This window comes from Carcharodon carcharias, chromosome 15 (assembly GCF_017639515.1).
Source record: "Carcharodon carcharias isolate sCarCar2 chromosome 15, sCarCar2.pri, whole genome shotgun sequence".
Classification (NCBI taxonomy): Eukaryota; Metazoa; Chordata; class Chondrichthyes; order Lamniformes; family Lamnidae; genus Carcharodon; species Carcharodon carcharias.
In genome coordinates this window covers 41,329,107-41,355,994 of record NC_054481.1, presented here as the reverse complement: position 1 = coordinate 41,355,994, position 26,888 = coordinate 41,329,107, and the positions used below count along the sequence as shown (strand labels likewise).

The window sequence follows — 26,888 nt, the reverse complement described above, 5'->3', positions numbered from 1 at the left end:
CTCATGACCTCAGCCCCATGCTGTTTGACGGGCTTGCGGGACGATTATGGGTAAAGGAGGAGGTCAGTGTGTATCGTGAAGGGAATTATTAACTGCTCGTTCGTATTGGAATCAGTGACCACTAGTGAGCTTGCGGAAACGGTAGATGGGGCGGAGAATCATCATATTCGGTGTAAATCGATTGGTGCCTTTGCCCCAGCCGCTGGTTGCCATGGAAACCAGTCTAGCACATCTATCATGGAGACCACCCCCCTCCCGAGCTGGAAGTGAATCCAGTGCAGAAAACAGCAACAATTCTCAATGCTGTTAGGCACAACCTTTTTGTTTGGGGAGCGGTTTTAATTTTTTTCCCTCCCTTTGAGGGGAGTGGATCCTTTTCCCAAAAAATATGTATTTATAAATCTAAAAGTACATTTCAGATGTGGCTGTTCACTATTCGGCTCAATACATCACACGACACTCCAGGGTGCCTCACGTCAGTCACATTACACATTATATTTACATTCCATATGATAAGGAAAAAGACCAAAAAGCCCCTTGAGCTTGATCCGCCATTTAAATAAGATCATGGCTGATCCTCCACCTCAACTCCCACTTTCCTGCCCGATCTCCATCCATATCCTTGATCCCCTTAGAACCCAAAAATGTAACTGTCTCAGCCTTGAATGTAAAAAACAAAAAACTGCAGATGCTGGAAATCCAAAACAAAAACAGAAATACCTGGAAAAACTCAGCAGGTCTGGCAGCATCGGCGGAGAAGAGCAAAGTTGACGTTTCGAGTCCTCATGACCCTTCAACAGAACAGATCTGCTAGGCCAGCATTTATTGCCCATCCCTAACTGCCCTTGTTCAGAGGGTGTTAAAGAGTCAACCACATAGCTGTCGGTCTGGAGTCACATGTAGACCAGATTTCCTTTCCTAAAGGGTACCAGTGAACCAGATGGGTTTTTACAACAATCGACAATGCTTTCATGGTTATCATTAGGCTTTTAATTCCAGATTTTTATTGAATTCATATTCCATCATCTGCCATGGCAGGATTCAAACCCAGGTGCCCAGAGGTTAACCCTGGGTCTCTGGAATACTAGTCCAGCGATAATACCTCTATGCCACCACCTCCCCTGCAGCCAGGGGCAACAGTTTCTCAGTCTTCTTCCAAACACCAGAGAAAACAAGCTCATTCTACTCAATCTGTCACCGTCAGACAACCCTCTCAAGCCAAAAAGCGATCTATTGAGCTCTCCTTGCCCTCCCTCCAAGGTAAGTGTATCATTCCTGGAGACTTAAATTGTATAGGGTATGCCAAGTGTGGTCTCAACAAAGCTCTGCACATTTGCAGCAAGACCGCCAACCCACTTGCCATTAAGCCAAATATACCATCTGCCTTCCTAATTGCTAATTACATTGAACATTTCCTGATACATACAGCCCGAGGGATTTTACAATGTTTCCAGACCCTCAGTGTACTATGGTGAGAGGGCCCGTGGAACCTTTGTGGCTGTTGCCACAAGCTTTAATACATTTCTCAGCATATAGTGCTGGATCTTAGAATATGCCAATCTGCAACACTCGGTTGTGGAGAATTCCTTGCATTAGAAGACCAATAAGTTTTGGGCAGACCAAAATGTGTCTTTCACCAAGTTGATGCCCTTCTAGCACCAGTTAATATTTGTCTCAGTGTACGCCCCTGGGAACAGGGTGTAGAGTGTTACAGAACTGCTTAGAATGAACCTCAACAAAAAAACTACTGCACTTCCTTCCAAGCATTCTTTGCAAATGCCAAAAGGATAATGAACTCTACTCTACCTAAGCCATCCAAAGGACACCATGTGATAATGCTGAGACTCTGGGTGTGCATGAAGGATCTGATGGGGAGTGCCCTTCTCATCACCATTCAAGCTACATCTTGGTGCTTCTTTGAAAGTTCTCACAATGAGACATTCTACCAATTAACTTTCGTGGTCTGCTCAGGGAACCTAAGCCAGCATTTATTACCCATCCCTAATTGCCCTTGAGAAGTTGGTGGTGAGCTGCCTTCTTGAACTGCTGTAGTCTGTGATGTAAGTACACCTTCAGTACTCTTAGGGGGGAGTTCCAGGATTTTGACACAATAACAGTGAAGGAATGACGATGTATTTCCAAGTCAGGATGGTGAGAGGCTTGGAGGGGAAATTCCAGGTGGTGGTGTTCCTATGTGACTGTTGCCCTTGTCCTTTTAGATGGTAGCGGTCATGTGTTTGGAAACTGCTGTCTAAGTAGTCTTGGTGAGTTCCTGCAGTGCATCTTATTGAGGGTCCTGCTCTTGCAGTCATACAGCGCAGTGATCCATACCAAGGATTTTGTACACCTCTGCCAAATTGCCCATCAATCTCCTGTTCCAAGGATAACAGTCCCAGCTTCTCCAACCTAATTGTGATTTTGCTGCTCCTGGCTTCCCAGAGTGGATGTATACTGGGCATATCACTGTTCCCGGTGTTCCAGACATTCTGACGGAATTATAGAGTGATTACAAAACAGGAGGAGGCCATTTAACCTGACAGTGTTTCACACCCTCTGGCTCCGTACTCACTGTGTTGACACATTTGACTTTCCTTCTGCCGTTGGTGTTAGACTAAAGCCACCCAATAATGAGAAAAATCAAGACTCGCCACTCAAAATATAACAATACTACACTTGACCTTAGCCAAAAAGTCGAGAAGCAATCCCAGAAGGGAAAGTACCCAGTAGCTTCCCAAGCTCTGTGACCAATTCTGGACAGTACAGTACAACTGACATCAGGAACTCAGCATAGATTAAAGCTGGTGGAGTATCAATTCATCTCAGATAACTTTTGTTGATGGTTAATCATGTTTTCTAAGAAGAGCTAATGTATTGGCGGAATACATTTTATCCAACATATTACCACAATAGATGATAATATGAAAGTTACTTATGTCAAAAAGTATCTGTGAATTTGATGCCTCTGGCTAACGGCCTTGTAAGTTCTCTTTGCGCCAGGAAGCAGCCAATTGGGAAAACATCTGCAGCAATTGACTCCTCCAGTAGTGTGCTTGTCAAGGTCGAGTGCGCTGCATTGCCTCCCAAGTTGGTCTCAAAGTGAATGGAGCATCCCTAAGGTGCAGGTTGCCGCTCCCTGTAAATTAACTTTTAAATGATCCTGACAAACTCTCCAGCAATTTTTGTGTGTTAAAATCTTGCCTAAATGATACAAATCTGCCAGTTTATTGTGGATGCTGTCCAATCTGGCTTAAAACAAATACTTGAGCACACTGCAGAGCTTAACTGAAACATTTCCACCATTTTCTGGAATTTACTACAGGCAGGACAGTAATAGCTTAAGTTTGATTTTCTTGATAAACCTGTTCAAATTCTGTTAATTGTTTATCTCTCTTGTTGACATCATCAGTAGCATATCAGCTCCTAGTTGCACAGAATCAAATGAAAAAATAGAATGAAACACTTCCATAAAGTGGAAACAGTATAGCCAAGTATATGATAAATAGACTTAACACGCCATTGCAGTACTGAGTGGAATAGCACCAAAAACAGATGACTTGGTCATTCATCTCATTGCTATGTGGGAACATGCTGCACACAAAATGGAAGCTACATTTTCCTACATAAGAAGAATCAGTGCTTTCAATATAATTCATTGTGTGTGAAACATTTAAGCCATTTCTGAAAAACACCAAATAAATGAAAGTCTTTCTTTCATTTTTTTTAACAGTGAGAAAGGGGCTAATATCGACGTTGTAATCAATTCATGTTCTCAGATCATCATTAATATTTTTATATATATTGTACCCTCAATCATTGAATAATTTAATGACACTAGCTAGTTAGTTTCCTCGTGCATGCAGAAAAAGCAAAGGACGCTAAAAAAAGTGTGGCTCTGAGAATTGTATATGTGATACATAAACAAAAATTGCTGGAAAAACTCAGCAGGTCTGACAGTATCTGTGAAGAGAAAGACAGAGTTAACGTTTTGAGTCCGTATAACTTCTTCACATCGCTTGCCATTTCAACACTCCATCCTGCTCTCATGTCCACATGTCCGTCCTTGGCCTGCTGCAATGTTCCAGTGAAGCTCAACGCAAACTGGAGGAACAGCACCTCATCTTCCGACTAGGCACTTTACAGCCTTTCGGACTTAACATTGAGTTCAACAACTTCAGGTCATGAACTCTCTCCTCCATCCTCACCCCTCCTTGATCCCCTTTTTTCAAATAGTTATTTTTAAACTTTTACACATATATTTTTCCCACCTATTTTTATTATTGTTATTATTTTTAAAATGTATTTCCATTCCTTATTTTATCCCCACCTTTTAGCATGTTTTCGATCTTTTTTCCCGCCACCGTCCCCTCCCCCCACCCCACCCCCACTAGAGCCATCTGTCATTTGCTCATCCTGCTTTCTACTCTTAATGTCACCATTAGCACCTCCTTTAGCTGGGATCACCACCATCAAAACTCCTTCGTCCTTTTGTTTATGACAACTTTTGCAATCTTTCCTTTGTCAAACAGAGAAAGAAAGCGTACGATAGGCACAAAGAACTAAGCACTGCAGATAGCCTAGACGAATATAGGAAGTGCAGGAACGAAGTAAAAAAGGAAATAAGGAAATCAAAGAGAGGGCATGAAAAAAGATTAGCAGGTGAAGTTAAAGATAACCCAAAGATGTTTTACCAATACATTAATGCGAAAAGGTTAGTTAAGGAAAAAGTGGGACCTATCGGAGATGAAGATGGAAACTTGTGTGTAGATGCAGAGGCTGTGGGAAGGGTTTTGAATGAATATTTTGTCTCCGTGTTTACAAAGGAAAGGGAGGATGTAGATTTAGTAGTCCAGGAGGAACCCTGTGAGATATTGGACAGGATAGTCATAAAGAGAGAGGAAGTACTCGAAGGGCTGAAATCCTTGAAAGTGGATAAGTCACCAGGGCCAGATGGATTCTGAGGCTGCTGAAAGAAGGAGGAGATCGCAGATGCTCTGAGGATGATTTTCCAATCTTCACTCGATACAGGGGAGGTACCAGAGGACTGGAGAAATGCAAACGTAGTTCCATTGTTTAAAAAGGGATCAAAAGAAATGCCAAACAATTATAGGCCAGTTAGTCTTACACTGGTGGTGAGCAAATTAGTAGAATCAATCCTGAGAGATAGGATTAACTGTCATGTGGAAAGGCATGGACTAGTCAGGGATGGTCAGCATGGATTTGTTAAAGGAAGGTCTTGCCTCACAAATTTGATTGATTTCCTTTGAGGAAGTGACAAGAAGGGTTGATGAAGTGCAGTGGATGTTGTGTACATGGATTTTAGCAAGGCATTTGACAAGGTCCCACATGGCAGATTGGTCAGGAAAGTAAAAGCCCATGGGATTCAGGGTAATGTGGCAAACTGGATAAAAGGTTGGCTTTGTAACAGGAAACAAAAGGTAATGGTCGATGGATGCCCTTGCAAATGGAAAGTTGTTTCAAGTGGTGTTCCACAGGGCTCGGTGTTGGAACCCTTGCTGTTTGTGTTATACGTTAACGATTTGGACGTGAACGTGGGGGGCACAGTTGGGAAATTTGCAGATGACACAAAGATTGGCCGAGTAGTGGATAGTGTAGAGGATAGCCATAATCTCCAAACGATATAGATGGGTTGGTGGAGTGGGTGGTAAAGTGGCAGATGGATTTTAACATAGAAAAGTGTGAGGTCATACATTTAGGGAGGTCAAACAGTTACAGGGATTACACAATAAATGGGAATATAGAGGGGTAGATGTACACAGGTCCCTGAAGGCAGCAGTTCAAGTAGACAAGGTTGTAAAGAAGGCATGTGGAATACTCTCCTTTATTGGCAGAGGTATAGAATATAAAAGTAAGGATATAATGTTGGAATTATATAAAACACTGGTGAGGTCACAACTGGAGTATTGTGTGTAGTTCTGGTCACCACATTACAGGAAGGACTTAATAGCTCTGGAGAGAGTGCAGAGGAGGTTTACAAGAATGTTGCCAGGGTTAGAAAAGTGTAGCTATGAGGAGAGATTGGATAGGTTGGGGTTATTTTCCTTAGAACAAAGAAGGCTGAGAGGTGACTTGATTGAGGTATACAAAATTATGAGGGGAATAGATAGAGTGGACTGGATAAAATTGTTTCCCTTGGTGGAGAATTTTGGAACCAGGGGACATAGATTCAAGATAAGTTGCAAAAGGTGTAGGGGGGAGATGAAGAAGGACTTTTTTATGCAGAGGGTAGTGGGTGTCTGGAATTCGCTGCCCAAATTGGTGGTAGAGGCAGAAACTCTAAACTCTTTTAAAAAGTGCCTGGATCTGCATTTTAAGTGCTATAAACTGCAGGGCCATGGGCTGGGTGCAGGAAGGTGGGATTAGAAAGGTCACGTGGGTGTCCTCGGGTCGGCATGGACAAGATGGGCCGAATGGCCTCCTTCTGTCCTGTAACGTTCCTGTGGTCGCCACCTATCGCTGGCCTTCTACCCAGCTTCACCTGCCTCACCCCCCCTTAAACAATATATATTTCACCACATTTTCACTTCTCTTTAGTTCCGAAGAAGCCATATGGACTCGAAACATTAACTCTGCTTTTCTCTTCACAGATGCTGTCAGACCTGCTGAGTTTTTCCAGTAATTTTTGTTCTTGTTTAAGATTTCCAGCATCCACAGTATTTTGCTTTTATCTTATTGTATATGTGATGTTATATTCTACCATTGATGGATGGCAAACCTACTTTCTCCGCTTTAATTCAATATCCAATATTTTATGTTAGCAATGTTCCTGTCAGTTCACAAAGGAAAAATCCAATAATTATGTAGCATTGTTTATCGCCACACAAGCACAAGTAGTAAATAACTCTCAGCAACATGGTACAATGATTGTATATGAGATGTAGACTCCCAGTCCGTTTGCTTTTCTTTCCATTCTTTTACGTCAGTCTTATCCCATGAATCTTCCTTTGTCTTTGTTTCTCCACGGGGTCAAGACATGTAGCAGTTTAAAAATTATTTCCAAAGTTATGTAAGAAAATTTACCCATAGAATACATTGCTTCTTGAAGAACCTCAAATTTTTGAATTTCTGAAGTGCGATTGCTCTTGCTATAGCTGAAAGCCTTCAGAAACAAACAGTTTCTGGAATTCACTCCTACACCCACCAATTTTCTCACCTACACACGCTCTGAGGAAGAATCATACGGAATCAAAACATCAACTCTGTTTCTCTCACCACAGATGCTGTCAGACCTGCTGAGTTTTCCAGCATTTTCTTTTTTCAGATTCCAGCATCCGTGGTATTTTGCTTTTATCTTAATTTTTTCACTAACTTTTGTGAAGCCATCAATTCTTGGTACAGTTCCATGAGCTTCATGCAGCCCTTTGGTATTATACCTAAATTGCCAATCTTCAATTCTTCATCAACTAGATTGTTAGCAGCTAACAATCCATTCTCTTATTAAAAAAGCGTTTAAAATTATTAAAGTTCAATTGATCCCATGAATTTATCGATACTTGGCACATACATATAGGAATAATTTATAAAATGGAATTACAAAGGATAAAACTGTTTTTGACAAATTAATTTCAATTTGTGATAGGATGATGGTAATTATCTCACATGTAATCTAAAATGATGGGATTATTTCTATTTGTGTATTGGCTTTCCCTTTGCTCAGGCAGTTCTCTCTGGGTTGTCCATCCTCTTCGCTGGCCATACCCTGCTCCTCATTATTCCAAATAGCTGAATCAGCTTTCACTTGTGTGCGATTTAACCCTGCTTCACCTTGCATTGGCCCAAAGATAATTTTTAATTGGCTGTTTTATTCCAAGGCCTGGGTGATCCAAAACTTCTTCCAGCTGATTGTCAGCAAAAAAACTGTTATCTGGAATCCATCGACGACTTTGCCTTGAAATTGATCCCTGCTGTTCCTGTCTCTCCTACCACCGATACATTTGTCTATGCCTTCATCGCTTCAAGGCTAGCCTTCTCCAACTTGCTTCTTGCTGGCTTCCCCATGCTACACCTCCAAACTTGCAGCAGCTCACGTCCTCACCCAACTGAGTCTCACAAATGTGATTTACCAGTTCCAACTTCCACTGGCTCTGAGTCCAAGAGTGCTGATTTCAAAATTCTCATCCTTTTAAATTTCCCCACCTAATCTTCATGACTTTCTCACCCTTTATGTCCCTGTATGTACCTTCCACTTCCTTCTCCTCACTCAATCCACTCCATCATCATTGATGAAGGGTTCTGATGAAGGGTCATATGGACTCGAAATGTCAACTGTATCCCTCTCCACAGATGCTGTCAGACCTGCTGAGTTTTTTGTTTTTGTTCTAGATTTCCAGCATCCGCAGTATTTTGCTTTTACCACCATCATTGATCACTTGTTCATCCACTAAGTTCCTTCCCTCTGGAAGTCGCCACCTAATCCCTTCCACGTTCCCAACTTTCCCCCCCTCGCAAAATTCCTCAATTCTCTTCTCTGTAAACATGCTTTTGGTCCTTTATTCCATTATAATTGAATTCCCTTTTGAATACTTCGACTGAACCTGCCTCCACTACCCTCTCAGGAAGGTCGTTCCAGACTCCAGAGAGTGGTTGGAGTCTGGAACGAACTTCCTGAGAGGGTGGTGGAGGCAGGTTCGACTGAGGTAGTCAAAAGGAAATTGGACTGCTATCTGAAAAGAAAGAATATGAAAGGTTAGGGGGTGAAACCAGGGAAATGGGACTCGGTAGAATGCTCTTTCAGAGATCCAGTGCAGATTTGATGGGCCAAATGGCCTATTTCTGCACTGTAAAGACTCAGTGATCTCTGCCTACTTTTCCTATGCTTGGTGTCCATTATATAAGTTCCTTCCTTATTACAAAGCATTCTGAGATACCTTCCACCATTGGAAGAGCACCATATAGATCCAAGTTGATAGTTAAAGGGAAATGAATATCTTCCAATACCAGAAGACTGAAACTTTTTTCCTGAGACAATGTTTTGTTGGAGGGATTTTTGTTCATTTTAGCTTGAAAAATGAAATAATAAAGCTGGCGGAAACTTTTTGAAGAAAATAGAACAATATGTAACTTGACTAAATCAGGCTGTAATAGAATTTACAACAACCAGTTTTTTTCTCAACATGTTTTTGACAGAATTAAAAATAACCACAAAGGAGAACACTACAGACACAGTTGTAAACGACTGAAGCTGATAAATGGTGATATATTCTATCTTATGTTTAAAAGTTTTATGTATGTAGCACCTTTCACAACCTCAGTACATCCCAAAGCCCACTGCAGCCAAGGAAATATTTAAGTATAATCACAATATTGTATGTAGGAAATGCAGCAGTCAATTTGCACAAAAAAGGCTTCCACAGCGACGTGATAATCTGTATAGTAATGCTGATTGAGGGATAAGTATCTGCTGGGACACAAGGAATAACTCCCCTGGTCTCCTCTGAAATAATGCCGTGGGATCTTTTATGTCCACCTGAGAGGGGCAGACAGGGCCCTCGGTTTAACGCTTCATCCGAAAAGTGGATATAGATCCATCCACAGAGTTTTTGTTGTACACTGCTCCACAGTGACAGACACATTATTCCCCCCAATGCCTTTAGATTACACAACTGTCACTCATAGTATTTTGTGCAGCTACAGAGTAAGCGGTGGTGGTGTTTTGGTCAGGTACAAACACACAATGCAGTAGCCATTCTTCCCTTGGGTTCATTGCTGTCCTTGACCGAGGAGTGCTTACATTTTAGTTTAAAAAAAAGGATCATTATCCCTCTCCCTGGCATTGACTTCCCTCACCTTCATGAACAAACTTTATTTATTTATAATAAACATGAACAATCTAGTACTATTTTACCAGTTAATCAATATTTCAGTTTGAACCCGCTACAAACCTTGGCTTTCGACATTATTGATTCAATTATTCTAATGCAGCAATACACTGAGAACAATTAAAGCTTTTTTCTCTGTTTCAGCATTCTCCTGCACATACTAATTCATGCAGTTGTAGTCCCATAGGCAATGCTAACATTCTGACACTCCATATAACATGGCATTTTTCCATATGTGAACCTGACAGTGAGGTGTCGTCAGCAGAGGTTAACCAGCCAATCCTGGCCCTAATCTCAACCACAATGCATACATTCTCCAGCGGTTGCCACTGGATAGTTATCCAAAATTTGACTGATATTTTTTCCTTCTTCCCTAATGGAAGGAGAGTAAGAAAGACTGGGGAAACAAACCTGAAAACTCTGTGGTGTAGGTCCCAGTACCCGTACCAGGTAGCATTATTATCACCAACCTGTTGGGGCAGATCTTTCTTAGTTGGAGACAGAATTAAACTTGAGATCAGTTAGGAATGATTAGTATTCAGAGGTGGTCCATTGTTGGCTTAGATCTGTGCGTGTCGTACATCTATATAGGTTTATGGTTGAAACACATTGTGTAGACCAAGGTGATTTACTCAGGATCTCTGAGAGATTAAGTATTTTACTACGCCCGCCTTCCTTCATTTTCCCACATTGTAGTTTGGCACTAGGCATACCTGTTAAGTAACTTGTGATTGTCTTGTAGTGCCACTTGTCAAGCGGAAACTGCTGGATTTGAAGGTAGCAGAGGTTCCTATCTGGACTATACATCGACTCCTATCTCCAAAATCTATCTTTCATGCTATCTGCAGAAGTAAGTGTGATTCAGGTAATGTAATTGTACACATTAGCACTCAATGTCACCCTGAACGTTCATTAGTTAGGTATAGCATGAATTATTTCCTTTACGTTGGAGGCGGTTCAGAGCAGGTTTACTAGTTGATACCTGGAATGAGCAGGTTGTCTTATGAGGAAAGGCTGGACACACTGGGCTTGTTTCCACTGGAGTTTAGAAGAGTGAGGGGTGCTTTGATTGAAGTATACAAGATCCTGAACGGCCTTGGACGTGGAAAGGATGTTTCTCTTGTGGGTGATTCCAGAACTAAGGGGTCTTAAAATTAGGGGTCACCCTTTTAGGACAGAGATGAGGAGAACATTTTTCTCTCTGAGAGTTGTGCGACTTTGGAACTCTCTGCCTTAGGAGGTGGGGGGGTCATTGAATATTTTTAAGGCAGAGTTAGATAGATTCTTGTTAGGCTAGGGAATCAAAGGTTATCGGGGGTAGGTGGGAATGTGGAATTCAAAACTCAAGCAGATCAGCCATGATCTTACTGAATGGCGGAGCAGGCTCGAGGGGCCGAATGGTCTACTCCTGTTCCTTTTTATTATGTTCCTTAGTGTAGCAGGTGTTCCACCCTATTCTGCTGTATTCTGTCATGCAGGCCATGATGCATATTACAAGAAGTATATCGATGTGAAGAAGGGCGGCATTGGTGGCATTTCAATGTTCCTGATGGGCTATGTTATCCTCAGCTACATTTGGAGTTTTGACCACATTAGTAAGTAAACCTGAACAGAATCCTCCAGGCTTGAATTGTATTTAATTTACTCATTTTTCACTGAATTTGTGTTATAATTCACAGTGTTATGAAATAAGGGACCTACAAGTTCAAGTCCTCGTCAGTCACTTGTTGCCATTTTGTCATCAGACATAATTTTCCTCTGCTGCTAGATCTTAATACCATTAAATTCTGGTGCAGTAATATTGTGAATGGGGACTGCTGCACACAATAAACAGAAATATTTTATTGTAGAAATTATTTTAATTGTGATCTTAGTCTTACTTTTGGATCCTCAGTTTTAGTCTATGATCTGAGGAGAAAAACTGCAAGTTTTTCCCAACTATTTCCCAAAGTTTTAGTCCTAATTTAAGTTAGTCACATAATTTTGGGGATTTTTTTTTCCGCAGTGTTTATTTTTCAAATAATGTGTTATTTTCTTTTACACACAACTCATAAGCTATAACTTTTGGAACAGATTTTGGAATTTGAAACAAGATGAATTAAATGTTCGTTGAGAAATAATGAAGTGGGGCATAACTGGAACTAAAGGCTGGATTTTAAGTTGCTAATGCTTTGGGAACAGAGTCCAGTAGCAAGTGGGATCCATAAGATTTTAAGCTGTCAGTGGCTCTTTAACCCAATGACTCTATTACCATATTATTTCCTGGTTTCCTGAGAAATTAGTGTGAGTGGGCATGATGACAATCCATATGAGTTGATTTCAACTCCAATATTTAATGGGACACACCAAACATGCAATTTGAGGGATTTTGGAATTGGTAGATTGGAATGCACACCTTCAATTTAGTGATCTCTCCCTGGATGTGATGCTGCGGGGACTATGAGGTTCCCCTGGGAGCTACTCTTCCCTGCTGATGGGAGGAAAAGGGGTAGCTGAGGGTTTTCCATGAGGTCAGCAGCAAGAACATGATGCCACACTAGTGGATTCAAAGGTGAAAGCAGTTTAGTGACTGGGGCAGGGGGAGGTCAGCACAGTGGACACTCACCTACATCCTGATGAAGCATATCACTCCAATACCCTCACTCTGCCTTTCAAGGCTACTCTAGTACATCACCCCTCATACCAAATTATATTTAGATGTTTGTAATGCTTTTGTGGTTATTATCAGACTTATAATTCTAGATTTTTATTGAATTCAAATTCCACCATCTGCTGTGTTGGTATTTGAACCTAGGTCCTCAGAGCATTACCCCAGGTCTCTAGAATACTAGTCCAGTGACAATACCACTATGCCACTGCCTCCCAATAAATACAGGTATTTTCCATCCAAGAGAAGGGCTCAAGTTTGGATTGTTCCCTATATATAGAGTTGCTTATGTGCAAATAAAATGAAACAATGGCTGATGCACGCTTCTCTCACCAAACAAATCTCCCATTACTGGCGACAAACTTTTTAATCCAATTGCACCATTTTATTCATCTTGAATTTTATTCCACAGTTTGGTTTTCTTTTTGTTTCACTCTTAAGAAATTCAATTCTAATTTTAATTCAGTTAAGAATTGATATTTCTGCTTATAATTTTGGTCAACTATAAAAACATTCAAAGCCATTTTTGGGAAGGGGGAAAGAATGTATGGGTGGCAGAGTTTAATTTTGTATTTGCAGTCAATTTAGTTGAATCACATCTAATTTGAGTCATAGAGGTCTACAGCACAGAAAAAAGCCTTTTGGCCCATCAAGTCTGCGCTGGTCAAACAAGTACCTAACTATTCTAATCCCATTTTCCAGCACGAGGCCCATAGCCTTATATGACATGCCATCGCAAGTGCACATCCAAATACTTCTTAAATGTTATGAGGGTTTCTGCTTCTACCACCCTTTCAGGCAATAAGTTGCAGATTCCCACCACCTCTGAGTGAAAAAAATTCTTCCTCACATCCCCTCTAAACCTCCTGCCCCTTACCTTAAATCTTTGTCCCCAGTTATTGATCCCTCCACCAAGCGGAAAAGTTTCTTCCTGCCTACCCTATCTATGCCCTCATAATTTTATACACCTCAATCATGTCCCCCCTCAATCTCCTCTACTCCAAGGAAAATAACCTCTCCTCATAACTAAAGCTCTCCAGCCCAGGCAACATCCTGGTAAATCTCCTCTGCACACTCTCTAGTGCAATCACATCCTTCCTATAACGTGGATTCCAGAACTGCACGTAGTACTCCAGCTGTAGCCTAACCAGCATTTTATACAGTTCCAGCATAACCTTCCCGCTCTTATATTCTATGCCTCCGCTAATAAAGGCAAGATTCCTATATGCCTTCTTAACCACCTTATCTACCTGTCCTGCTACCTTAAGGAACCGGTGGACATGCACACCAAGATCCTTCTGATCCTCGGTACTTCCCAGGGTCCTGCCATTCATCGTGTATTCCCGTGCCTTGTTTGTCCCCGTGCCTTGTTTGTCTTGCCCAAGTGCATCAAAACCTCACACTTATCCGAATTAAATTCCATTTGTCACTGATCAGCCCATCTGACCAGCCCACCTATTTCCTCCTATAATCTAAGGCTATTCTCCTCACTGTTTACCACCCCATCAATTTTCGTGTCATCCGTGAACTTACTGATCAATCCTCCCACATTGAAGTCTAAATTGTTCATATATACTACAAACAGCAAGGGACCCAATACCAATCCCTATGGAACCCCGCTGGACACAGGCATCCAGTCACAAAAACACCCCTCAACATTCAGTTTCCTGCCACTCAGCCAATTCTGGATCCAGTTTGCCAAATTGGCTTGGATCCCATGGGCTCTTACCTTTGTTATCAGTCTCCCATGCGGGACGTTATCAAAAGCCTTGCTGAAGTCCAAGTAGACTACGTCAAATGCATTGCCCTCATCTACACACCTCTTTCAAAAATTCAGTCAAATTGGTCAGACATGACCTTCCCTTAACAAAACCATGCTAACTGTCCTTGATTAATCCCTGCCTCTCCAAGTGTAGACTAATTCTGTCCCTCAGAATTGCTTCCGATAGTTTCCCGAACTGAGGTTAGACTGACTGGCGTGTAGTTCCCTGGTTTATCCCTTCCTCCCTTCTTGAATAACAGTACCACATTGGCTGTCCTCCAGTTCTCTCCTGTGGCCAAAGAGGTATTGAAAATTATTGCCAGCACCCCTGCTATCTCCTCCCTTGCCTCACTCAACAACATGGGATACATTTCATCCAGACCCGGAGATTTATCTACTTTTAAGCCTGCCAGACCACTTAGAACCTCCTCCCTTTCTATGCTAATTTTTTAATTATATCACAATCCTTCTGCCTGGTTTCCATACCCACATCATCCCTCTCACTTGTGAACACCGACACAAAGTATTAATTTAGAACCCTACCTACGTCTTCTGGCTCCACACACAAATTACCACTATGATCCTTAATGGGCCCTACTCTTCCCCTAGTTATCCTCTTACTCTTAATATAATTGTAAAACAACTTTGGATTTTCCTTTATTTTACCTGCCAATGTCTTTTCATGCCCCCTTTCTGCTCTCCTAATTTCCTTTTTAAGTTCCCCCCCTACACATCCTATATTCCTATAGGGCTTCCGCTGTTTTGAGCCCTCGGTATCTGCCATAAGCTTCCCTTTTTCTCTTTATCCAGTCCTGTATACCCCTCGACATCCAGGGTTCCCTGGATTTCTTGATCCTAGTCTTTGACTTTACTGCAATATGTTGGCCCTGTACTCTCCCTATTTCCTTCTTGAATGAGTCCCACTGCTCTGATGCAGATTTACCTAAAAGTAGCTGCTCCCAGTCCACTCTGGCCAAATCATATCTGATCTTTATAAAATTGGCCTTCTCCCAATTTAGAACCCTGATTTCTGGCCCATCCTTGTCCTTTTCCATAACAACCTTGAATCTAACGGAGTTATGAGCACTATCTGCAAAATACTCCCCCACTGATACCTCTACCATTTGCCCGGCTTCATTCCCTAAAATTAAGTCCAGGCCTCCTCTCTTGTAGGACCATCTACGTACTGGCTTAAAAAGCTCTCCAAGATGCATTTTTAGAATTCTGCTCCCTCTAAGCCTATCACACTATGATTAACCCAGTTAATGTTGGGGAAGTTGAAATACCCCACTATTACTACCCTATTATTTTTACACTTCTCTGAAATTTGCCTACATATCTGTGGTTCTATTTCTCTCTGACTGTGGGGGCCTATAGTACACTCCCAGCAATATGATTGCTCCTTTTTTATTTCTCAGTTCTACCCGTATGGCTTCATTTGAGGAGCCTTCTAAGATGTCATCCCCCCTTACTGCTGTAATTGATTCCTTGATCAATATTGCGATACCCACCCCTTTCTTACCTCCTTCCCTGTCTTGCCTGAAGACCCTATATCCTAGAATATTGAGCTACCAATCCTGCCCCTCTCTCAACCATGTCTCTGTGACAGCAATTACATCATACTTCCACGTGTTAATTTGTGCCCTCAACTCATCTGCCTTATTCATCAGACTGCTTGCATTAAAATAAATACCAACCAACCCTTGTGCCTTAACTGGCCTATAATTTCTATGCCTTCCAGACTCACTTGCTCCCTCTTCTAATTTTGGCTGTGCATCCCCCCCCCTGCTGAATCTCCTTTCAGGATCCCATTCCCCTGCCAAGTTAGTTTAACCTTCCCCAACAGCACTAGCAAACCTCCCCGCAAGGCTGTTGGTCCCATTCCAGAATTTCGTATCAACAAAAACTCCCACAGTGGATCTTTCTGAAATTAATTTCTCTTTTGGAGGCCGGATTCTAAATGGCAGATGTAGTAAACTTGGGGTATTGGACAGGTTTCTTGTTAGAAACAGTAAGCTTTATTTACAGAGCTCCTGATGAAGCTACATGCTTGTACCAAGACCAAGGCTAGAAAAAACTCTGCCCTAAGCTTACCCACATTTAGGGCTGATTCGTCTGTACAGTCACATGATCCCCACAACAGTATGAAGGTTTAATTTACAATTACTATATTCCTCCCCCTTTAATTTTGTTTTACCGCTCTTATTTACAAAAATATCTTAACCCATATCATATAAAAATATGTACAGTTCATGCAATTATAGATTTAGGCTGGGATTTTCCATACCCGCCAGCATCAGGCGTGTTCGGTGATGTGAGCGCACAGTATGGTGCGATCGGTTTCACAACGGCGTGAAACCACTTTGTGATTGTCCGCTCAGCCCTCCAGTGGTGGGCCATGTTTCCCATCATCGGACGTCAGGAACCTCATTGTAATACATCGGTATATCATTATTAGGCCAGCACTCCAGAATTGTCATCCCCTCCCGGCTGGATCATCCGTCAATGTCGGCAGGAAAACATGCTGACGTGTTTCACAGCAGTACATAAAAGGCGTGCACTTGGCGGGCTGCACCTTGAGGGAACTTGGAGGTGAGTACACAGCAACAATATGCAGCGCCCACCAGAGTCGCCTTTTGGACTTCAAGCTTGAGGAGCGTTGGGGGGAGTTGAGACAGCTCTGCCATTGAGGCGACTTGTGGGGGTTGGGGCGGTGGGGAGCAGGGGCAGCCATTGAATATAGCACACAAGCATTTGGAGTGGGGGATAGGACGGGTGAGGGAAGCAGCCACGCATTAGGGAAACTTGTACAAAGTGACCATTCCTCTGCAGCTGAGACAGTTCAGGCACAGCCACATTGATATGATTGAAGCTGGTCTTCTAGCTTATCTGCCCACTCAGGCAATGCAGAGGCATCAAAGTGCCATCAAGTGCTCCAAAGTTTTTTAACCCCCCTGCCGGCACGGACCGCAAAGTCATGAGCATTTTATTGGACTACAGAACAGTTGGACGACTGCACACATTGTATAATCTCCTTGCTAAAGCTGGCCATGGAGCAATGACTGGTGAAGGCGCTCACAGCCCCTTGCAATGTCAGCATCCCAGTATGTACCAGTCTCTCCAGTGGTTCAAGCTAACAGTGAAGCCTTGCAGCATGGGTTCGGAGAATTCCTGTGCCTGAGCTGAGAGCACAGCATGCAGTCCAATGGGCAAAGCTGCCACCAATCGGTTAGGTGGAGTGGGGCAGAGGTGGCTGGGGTTTCAGGCAGCCATGCAGCACACTAATCTCTGGCCATCCAAGTGGTGGCCAGCACTCTCCAGGAAGTGTTAAGGGGCCTTCACACTTAACCAAGGCAGGTTCTTAGTACACCCATGCTAACCACGTATCTCTGCCTTTCATCCTGTAGGAAGAGTACATCAGGATCATAGAGCCTGGTGAACTAGCTGTATGCCTGATGGCCTACAGAGAGCAAAGACAACGGAGGAGAAAGCGGCTGAGGCTCCTGGCTGTGCAGAGGCAGGAGCAACAACCTCAGGAAGAAGGGGCTGCTGGGGTCCCACACGCCACCAAAGAGCCACAGCGAGCCGTTGCTGGTCGGCACCTAGTAACACGCAGGGCCTATAGGTGCCGCCTTTCATTCCTGCAGATGACTGAGAACCAGTGTCGCTGAAGACTGCGCATGTCTAGGGAACTGGTTGGTCACATCTGCCAGCTACTGCAGGATTTGGTGCCATGGGGACATGGCAGGCATCAACTGCCAGTAGCTGTGAAAGTGACGTAGCTGTGAAAGTGACCATGGCGCTCGATTTCTATGCCAGTGGCTCCTTTCAGGGCTCCACAGGTGACCTCTGTGGGATCTCACAAGCCTCCACCCACAAATGCATCCATGAGGTCACGGATGCCGTCTTTGCAAGGGCAAAACTTTGTGCATTTCGCCTGCGACCAGGACAGCCAGGATACAAGAGCGATTGAATTCGCTCAGATCTCGGGTTTCTCGCAGGTGCAGAGTGCAATCAACCGCACGCATGTGGCGCTTAGATCTCTGTCACAAGGAGTTTCACTCGCTGAATGTGCAGCTGGTGTGCAACCACCAGAAATGCATCCTACAGGCGCGTGCATGGTTTCCAGGGAGCGTGCACAATTCCTATATCCTCAGTCGGTCACAGATCCCTGAATTCTTCCAGGGTCCACAGAGGCTGCAGGGTTGGCTCCTTGGGGACAAGGGCTATCCTCAGAGGCCATGGCTGATGACACCCCTGCTGCAGCCTCAGACTGCAGCAGAGTGACGGTATATCGAGGCTCATGCTGTAGCTTGCAACTTGGTGGAGTAAACCATCGGGATGCTGAAGATGAGGTTCTGGTGCCTGGACCCCGGTCTGGGGGAGCCCTGCAATACAGTCTGCAGAGGGTGTCACGCATCGTCATTGTCTGCTGCGCCCTTTACAACCTGGCGTTACAATGAGGAGATAATCTGGCTGGGAAGGAGATGGAGGAGCTGGAAGTCTCCTGCAATGAGGAGGACACCGACGGGGATGAGGCTGATGAGTTCCTCGAAGATGGCAATGACAGGGATGAGGCCCTCGCACTGGCTAGACGAGGCAGGCATGCCTGGGAGGCCCTCATAGCTGCTAGATTTGTGGACAATGTTGACGACATGCAGTGAAGTGACCCCATAGCTCCTCATATTGTATCTGTGAATGTTGGACTCCAGTCTGGCTTATGGCAGCACGAATAACCTCTATGAGGATGCTCCTGTGGTGGAGACGCAATGGAGGCCCTAATTCGTTCGATTGCAGGAGGATGATGACAACATTCAATGAGGACACTCCATTGATCTTCACATAGCCTCTGAGAATATCTGACTCCTGTCTGGCCGAGGGCAGCTCACGTGCGCCCTGTGATCAGGGTCATATCATAGAGACGCAGTCATGAAACTTTAAATGCATCTGATCCTTTCTCAGCCTTCAGCATCTGACCCCTCCAGAAGCACAGCTTCAGTGGTCAGAGATGCTGAAGAGATGGGGGCCAGCCCCACCTTATAGGTGCTGAGAGCACACAGGGAGAATGATGGATCTCTGTGATGCCTGCCGACCACATTCTGGCAGCAATGACAAGCACCTTTGAGGTGTAGACATCAGTAGTGTGTCCAGGGAGTGTGAGGCCTGACCATCATTTTAGTCTGAAGGCTGCATGGAGCACAGGGAAGAGATCCTAGACCGAGACACCTGCCTTTATCTTGTGCAGAAAGGTTTAACATCTGAGTGACAAGAACACTGCTCAAAGAAAACGAGGAGCCATAGGCAGGGAGACATTCTTGGGAGTTTATTGACAATAGTGAACAGTATGTACAAGTGATTAATACCCATGCCCAGGCTGTGCAACTAACTCTTCTTAATTTTCCTAACCCTGCCGCTACATCTTGGTGCTCTCTGGACATCTACAGTGGAGGTGGAGGCAGCCTGTTGACTGCAACACCCTGTCTGTGCTGACCTTGGCGAGCATCCTCTGGATCCTGTAGATCAGACAGTGCGATGTGCTCACCAGGTTGTGATCCCAAGGCTATTCTAAAGCTAGGTCCCACTGAGCTGTGTGTCTCTGCACTGGTGGAGGGTGTGGGTAGTGCTCTGACGGGACTTCAAAGGGGGTGCCTTCCGATTCCTCTTCAGAGGTTTCTTCAGGACTTGATTGGAGGCCCGGGGTCATGGACCCCATCAGCTGTTTCCCTAATGTGCCTACAGAAGCAAGGGGAGATAATTAGTGCATGGCAGTAGCCTGTGAAACAGGACACATCAGTCACAGCATGGCTGTCTGATGGATGTTGCACTGCTGGACCCTCACTTGGTAGAGCAGTGCCGACCTCACCGTCAGCACAGAACCGGTCCAGGTCATCGCAGGCCAGCTGGATGGCTCTGTTTTCAAAGCCTGTGAGGACTTTGATTTCAGGCATTCCTCCAATGGTCTGCGACCTCTCCCTGTTGTTATGTGCCAGCTTGACCTGCATGAATAGAGATGGAGAGAGTGTAAGCAGGATGCCTGCCAGGCCAGGTGATAAGTATGCCTGGCATGTGTGAGCGGTGAGGACAATGACAATGTGTGTGAGAGAGTGAATGGTGATGTCTCTTGAAGTGGCAGTGAGTGAGGGCCTGTGGATGTGTGATGGGTTTGTGAGTGTGAGAGATGAGAGTGATGAGAAGAGTGACTTACCTCTGGTGGAATGGAGAAGATCATTCTAGGGGGCTGTCCTCTTTTGAAAGACATTGGTGCTCGCCACTGCTGCTATCGCCTCCCAAGCCTGTTGGTCACGCAGCTGTCCACCCTGCGGCCAGAGTTGGGGTTGAAGACATCCCGACGGACTTCCACGGCATCCAAAAGGCATTCTAGTGACACGTCACTGAACCTGGAGGCTGCAGTCTTTTTGCCTTTCATGGAGATTTTCCCTGGAGCATTCGTGGGCTGGCAGCTGGTGTGATGAAGCAGCGATGTGATGGCGGGTGAGTGAATGAGAGCCCAACCGCCATGGAAACAGCATGCTTCCCAGGAATACACAAGTAATGTGGACAGTTTGGGACAATACGGCGTGAAAACTTCTCATCGCAGCCGGTGGGTAAAACATCATTTTAACCACCCACTATCACAGTTAGTGCAAATTTGGGACTATTCCGCCCTTAGTCTTTGACGTGGTTTTCTGATTCATGTAGGGCGACGCAACTCTGCAACTGGAGGTTCTTCTATTCAATTGATTTGACCAGGAACTGCAGCATCAGGGACATCCTGAGAAAATGGCAGTTCAGAATTATTTACTTCAACAGAGACATCAGGTATGTCCTTTTTTGACGATCTAGCATCTCAGGCATCAAAGGTTTGACTTAACTTTCGGGTGGAGTAACTGGTTTTTGGAGTGTGTCTCTATTTCTGAGATGATCCACGTGATTCCTAACAATCCTGTTTTCCACTTCCACTTGAAATGATAAAGGTCCTGTTTCAGTTGCAAAATTTCGCACAAAAACTTGTCTCTCCCATAACAAATTCTCGATCTTTACTGTGAACATCATGATTCACTTTCTGACTACTCTAGCTTTTCTCTACCTTCCCCTCTAAGTTAAGGAATACTAGGCTCAATCTTGTATGAAGACAGTGCTTCATTAGCAATTCAGACGGTGTTGAACCCGTGGTTGCGTGAGGAGTTGTGCAATAGTTGAGAAGAAATCTTGAAATTTGTGTTTCTAACATTCCTTCGGATAATTTCTCCATGCCTGTTTTAAAGGTTTGTACGTTCTTTCAGCTAACCCATGAGGGATGATACGTTGCTGTTCTGACATGTTTAATCCCATTTAGGTTATAAATCTCTGGAATTCTGTACTAGTGAAGGCAGTACCATTATTCAAAACAATGACTTCTGGTTGGCCATGTACACAAAAACATTGATGCAACTTTTCAATAGTTGCACACCATGTAGGTGATCACACTTCATACACATCCATCCACTTTGAATGCATGTCAATGATCACTAAAAACATGGTACCTAAAAATGGACTTACCAGGCCACTCTCATGGATGTAGTGGAGGTGAAGCGGGCAACCTGTGCTGTTGCTGACACTGGAGACTGTGTTTAACCATTTTTTCTATATCAAAGTCTATACCTGGCCACCAGATATAACTTCGTGCAAGCATCTTAATTTTTGAAATACTAGTATGTACACTATGAAACTGTCAATAGCGGTTCTCTTCCTTGCGATGAATGAGGACTCTTGCTCCGCACAAGATACCATTTTGACAACTTAATTCAGACTTGTGAGCATAGAATGGTTTTAATTCTTCAGAGAATTGGGCATTTGATCATCCTTGCAATACCTGTTCTCGGACTCTTGCTAAAATTGGATGCTGATTTGTCCAATTTTTTTATCTGCTTCACACAGACTGGTGAGGAGTCCAGGAAATTCAACACAAGTACAACTTCATGAGGTGCTGGAGCATCTGTAATGCTATCTGGCAAAGGAAGATGACTGAGGGTGCCTGCATTTGCTATATGCACACCTGGATGGTACATAAAAGTGTACTCATATGCCAACAAAATTAAAGCCCATCTTTGAATCCTAGCAGAGGCTATTTGTAGGATTGCTTTACCTGCACTAAACAAATCCAACAGTGGCTTGTGATCTGACACTATGGTGAAGTGTCAACTGTGGAAATATCAATGGAACTTCTTTACTCCAAACTTGACTTCTTTTTCAATTTGTGAGTAACTTTTCTCAGCTGTGGAGAGGTTCTGGATACACATCCTATTGGCCTTTCAGATCCATCCTCCATCTTATGTGACAATACCGCCCCCACTCGGTAGGGAGATGCATCACAAGTTAGTATTAATTCCTTTGACAAGTCATAATGTACTAGCAGACATGATGAGTGTAAAAGCTTCTTGACTTTTATGAAAACTTCCTCTTGCTGTGCCTACCAGGACCATCTGTGGGTCTTCAATAATAAATGTAAAGGGCCAATACTGTAGATAAATTAGGCAAGAAGTGACCGTAATAATTTGTCATGTGCAAAAAAGACGAGTTTGGTCACACTGGTAGGAGAGAGCACTTCCTTGATTGCCCTGACTTTCTCCTCTACTGGATGCAACCCTTAGGCATTGTTAGGAAATAGAGACAGTTTAAGTTTGTTATATATGTATTTGTGGGTGTTAGGAATGAGTTTTAGCTTTAATGTTTAAGTTCTGTATCTGCGTGTTGAGAACGGTCAAATTGAGCTTTAGTTTCACTTTAAAAGGTGCTTGCATTTCTAATGAGAGTTTTTGGACTTAATAAGTTAAGCAAACACAAGAGTAGAAAAAAAGTATTGTTGTCTAACAACAAGTGTCCAGAGAGGCAGGTCCCCCCCACAGAGACACAGAAAAAAATGAAAAAATAGCAGGTTGAATTTAGAAGCTGTTCACTTGTTATGAGGACAGCTGCCAGGAGAGACTGGAAAAGGGGACAGATAGCCAGTCCCAAGCTAAAGAAAAATAACTCAGAATCCAGGGGAATGGAGCAATAGAAAGTCCCAAGCAGACCTTCTAGTCAAAGGAAGGACAGAAACCTGGAAAAGGTCCTGTTCTGTGGAAGTGAAAGTAAGGAAGGGCCCCAAGCTTTAGATTTAAAGATACAAAAGCTGCAACAAGCAGATTTAAAGCAAGAACAGCTTACAAGAGGCAGGAAGGTCCAAAGAAACAGTTGGAGGTCTGTAACTCTTTGCAGTGGGCATGTGAAGCAGTGGTGTACTGTTGACGGCTGAGTCAGTGAGAGAGAGTGTGTGGAAGACACCTTGAATGCATGTGGTGACCCAAGGAAGTGGAACATCGGAAGGAGAGTTTGAAACCCTGGAGATGCACCCTTGCAGAAGGTGTCAAAATCAAAGCTTCAGTTTGGGAGAAGATTCCAAGGCGAGTTCTTGGAAAGTGGAAACTGGAAATCCCCGTGTGAAAGATAGTGCAGTGAGACTGGTTGGCTCACAGTGTGACAAGCATCTGCGGGGAGTTGAGGAGAGATCCATAGCACCTGGTGGTGGTGGTTTCTGTCACTTGGTTTCAGAGTGTGGTGTGTCTGACTGCAGGATACCTATTGGTTTACATGGACTGTGAACATTAGAGTATAAGATAGCTTTGTAACTTGTGTTATCCTTACACATCTGTATACATCTGTAAAAGATATAGTTGTGGATAAAGGAGTATTGTAAAATAGTTCATCTTTTCTTGTTTAATAAATGTTTTACGCTTTTGTTATATGTTCATTAGCTGACTCTGGTGACTCTGTTCAGTAGCCCCTCTCCACGTAACAAAACAATCAAAAATAAAAGTTTGGATCTATCAAGTTGGGAGCCACCCTGGGATCAGGTTTGCCCAGTGGTAACCTCAGCTGGGGGTCATAACAGCATCCACTCATTGACCCAAACACGTGACTTCAGTTGCTTGGAAAGTACACTTCTCTTTTTTCAACTGTACACCAGGCTCCAAAAATCCCTTCAGATTCTCTTCTAAGTTGGCCAAATGTTCTGCTTCCATTGATCCTGTGATCACGATGTCATCCAGGTATACTATAACTCGGGAAAGTCCTTGTAGTAGACTTTCCATGTTCTTTGGAAAATCGCACAGACAAATGACACACCAAAGGGTAGATGTGTATATTGATACAGGCCCTTGTGCGTGTTTATGGTGACATACCCTCTCAGTGTGTTGTCCAACTCTAGCTATTGGTATGCATGGCTCATGTCCAGTTTAGTGTAAGATCTTTCTCCTGCAAGTTTATTGTACAGATCTTAAATTCTTGGGATTGGATATTTGTCTAATTTAGCAGCCTTGTTCACAGTTAATTTGTAATCGCCACAGATGCGAATGGTTTGATCTGGTTTCATCACTATGGATGCTGCCCATTCTGAAATTGGACTGGCTGGATTATTCCTCACTTCTCTGAGCAGCACAATACTGCATCCACCTTCTCCTTTAGGGCGTAAGGCACAGGCCTGGCCTTAAAGAACCGGGGTGTTGCTTCAGAATCCATGTATTTTTTAGCTTGTAGACCTTTTATTTTTCCCAAATCATCTCAGAATTCTCTGTCATACTTTTTTAATAACTCAGGAATTCCTCCTGATCTGACTTGAAAAATTTCTGACTAGTTCAGTTTAATTTCTTCCAACCAATTACAGCCCAAAAGGCTAGGTCCTTTATCTGTTAGAACAGTTATTGGCAGCTGGGCTGTCTGTTGCCTCTAGGATACAGGTACAGAGGCAATGCCTTTCATCTGTACTGCTTCTCCAGTATACATTTTCAGTTGAGCTATGGTTTTCTCCAAACTCAAAGGCTGGGTACCTTCTCTGAGGCATTTAAAGATGTATTCTCCCACCACTGTGGTAGATGATCCTGTGTCAACCTCCATTATCAGAGGCTTCCCGTTTACTTGAAGGGTAACAGTGATTGGTTCAGTTTTCCTGGCCTTAAAATTGTATAGGGAATAGATATCAGTATCATCAGATTCTGGTTCATCTACATTGTGCACTTCATTCAACCTGCCCTCCTGTCTGAATGGCTGTCTTGATCTTGCTCTGCATTGTTTTATAACATGCCCTGTTTTGTGACAGTAGTGGCATTCTGCCTCTTTAAATTTGGTACATGTTTACCCCCACATCGGTAACACTTCAATTCCTGAAGTGAGCTGCTTCCAGTATTTCTTGTTGTTTTTCGAGCGGTGGGGTCTGTATCCTGCTTCATGGTAGTCTCCCTGGTTTTTGCACCACGCCTGGTGGCAGGTTCCCACGTTAACTGAAGAACGGTGCCATGTTGCACATTCTGCAAAGCCTGCAAGTCCCTATCAGCACTCTCCGTTGCTAGCGCTATCTCCATGGCACCCTTCAGGCCTATATTAACTTCTGCAAGTAAACAGGGCTGCATGGCATCGTCGTGTATGCCACAAACCAAATGAGTTCACAGCGTCATTTATAGTATCTCCAAAGTCACAGTGTTCCGTTAACTATTTTAACTTTGCGATGTACGTTGTGATCGACTCACCAGGGGCTCTTACTCTCGAGCTGAACTTGAATCTTCGTATGATCACTGATGATTTAGGCTGAAGGTGTGCCTTCATGAGGTCTACTAGCTCGTTGAAGAATCTGGAATTTGGCGCGTTCGGGGCCGTCAGACCACGGATTAGGTTATATGTCTTGCTACCGCAGACACTTAGAAGAATAGCCTTCTGTTTCTCCTCTGCTGTTATTTTGTTTTTCACAAAAGTAGAAAGCTAGGCACTCTGTGTACTAACTCCAGTCTTTCATGGATGAGTCATACGGTTCGATTCTGCCGAAGAGTGGCATGACTGGTGAGTATACTTTTCTTTCTTCCCTTAAAAATTGAAATACTCACGTTCGTGAGGCGAGGTGCAGCGTCGGAACTATTTATCCTCATCACTAATTGTAATAAACTTGGGGTACCGGACAGGTTTCTTGTTAGAAACAGTAAACTTTATTTACAGAGCTCCTGATGAAGCTACATGCTTGTACCAAGACCAAGGCTAGAAAAGCTCCACGCCTAAGATTACCCGCACTTAGGGCTGATTCATCTGTACAGACACATGATCCTCATAACAGTATGAAAGGTTTAACTTACAATCACTACAGCAGACTTGTTCCAACCCCCAAAATGCAATATAATCACACCACGATGTAGCACAGCTCCAACAAAATGATGGTTTTGCTCCTTTTGGTGTGCCAGAGAGACAAAGTGAAAAACATTTTGACCTACTATTGCAACAGAAAATTGAGGTCAGATGTATAACGGTAGATTCTTTTCCATTGCATTGTAGAGCAAGATCGCTGGAGGAAGTACCACTAAGTGGTCTGCTAATACATCACAGCTCAAAATCACGATAGAAGGTGACGTAATCTCTCAGCTGGACCAGTGAATTGCAACTGTTTGTTGAATGTTTATATTGTTTTTGTGTTTTTTACACCAGTTGATAACAAGTAAAACCCATTGCTAATTGCCTTTTCCTTTTGCCCTGTTGTCCTGTAATGAAGTATGAATCATCAAAACCCCAGTTATTTGTTTTAAGAATTAAATGTGTTGCTGGATTTGGCTTCTTTAGAGGTTTAATTATTAAAGGAATATAAAACACT

The 26,888-nt window shown here is 43.4% G+C and overlaps 1 protein-coding gene across 7 annotated transcripts; it reads left to right on the top strand.

The window, feature by feature from the left end:
- atp5mf (ATP synthase membrane subunit f) lies at positions 1-26,888 on the top strand. Of its 7 annotated transcripts, none has more exons than XM_041207041.1 (6): positions 33-62; positions 1,039-1,260; positions 10,579-10,686; positions 11,315-11,431; positions 16,704-16,837; positions 26,576-26,888. In XM_041207041.1, the coding sequence occupies exons 2-5, from the start codon at positions 1,107-1,109 to the stop codon at positions 16,793-16,795; spliced, it is 471 nt and encodes a 156-aa protein (XP_041062975.1). In that variant the 5' UTR covers positions 33-62; positions 1,039-1,106; the 3' UTR covers positions 16,796-16,837; positions 26,576-26,888. The 7 variants fall into 7 exon arrangements, 6 of the variants coding, with proteins under 6 accessions (XP_041062979.1, XP_041062978.1, XP_041062975.1 ...); XM_041207040.1 differs by having other exon boundaries at positions 10,579-10,701; XR_005945368.1 differs by lacking the exons at positions 1,039-1,260; positions 16,704-16,837 and adding an exon at positions 9,145-9,209 and having other exon boundaries at positions 1-62.

Excerpts from the sequence above, each read along its gene's own strand:
- atp5mf (XM_041207040.1), top strand. The coding sequence starts at position 1,107 with ATGCCACCACCTCCCCTGCAGCCAGGGGCAACAGTTTCTCAGTCTTCT. Across the intron at positions 1,261-10,578 it reads CTCCTTGCCCTCCCTCCAAG|TGCCACTTGTCAAGCGGAAA; the intron begins GTAAGTGTATCA and ends ATTGTCTTGTAG. Across the intron at positions 11,432-16,703 it reads TTGGAGTTTTGACCACATTA|GCCAGCACTCCAGAATTGTC; the intron begins GTAAGTAAACCT and ends TATCATTATTAG.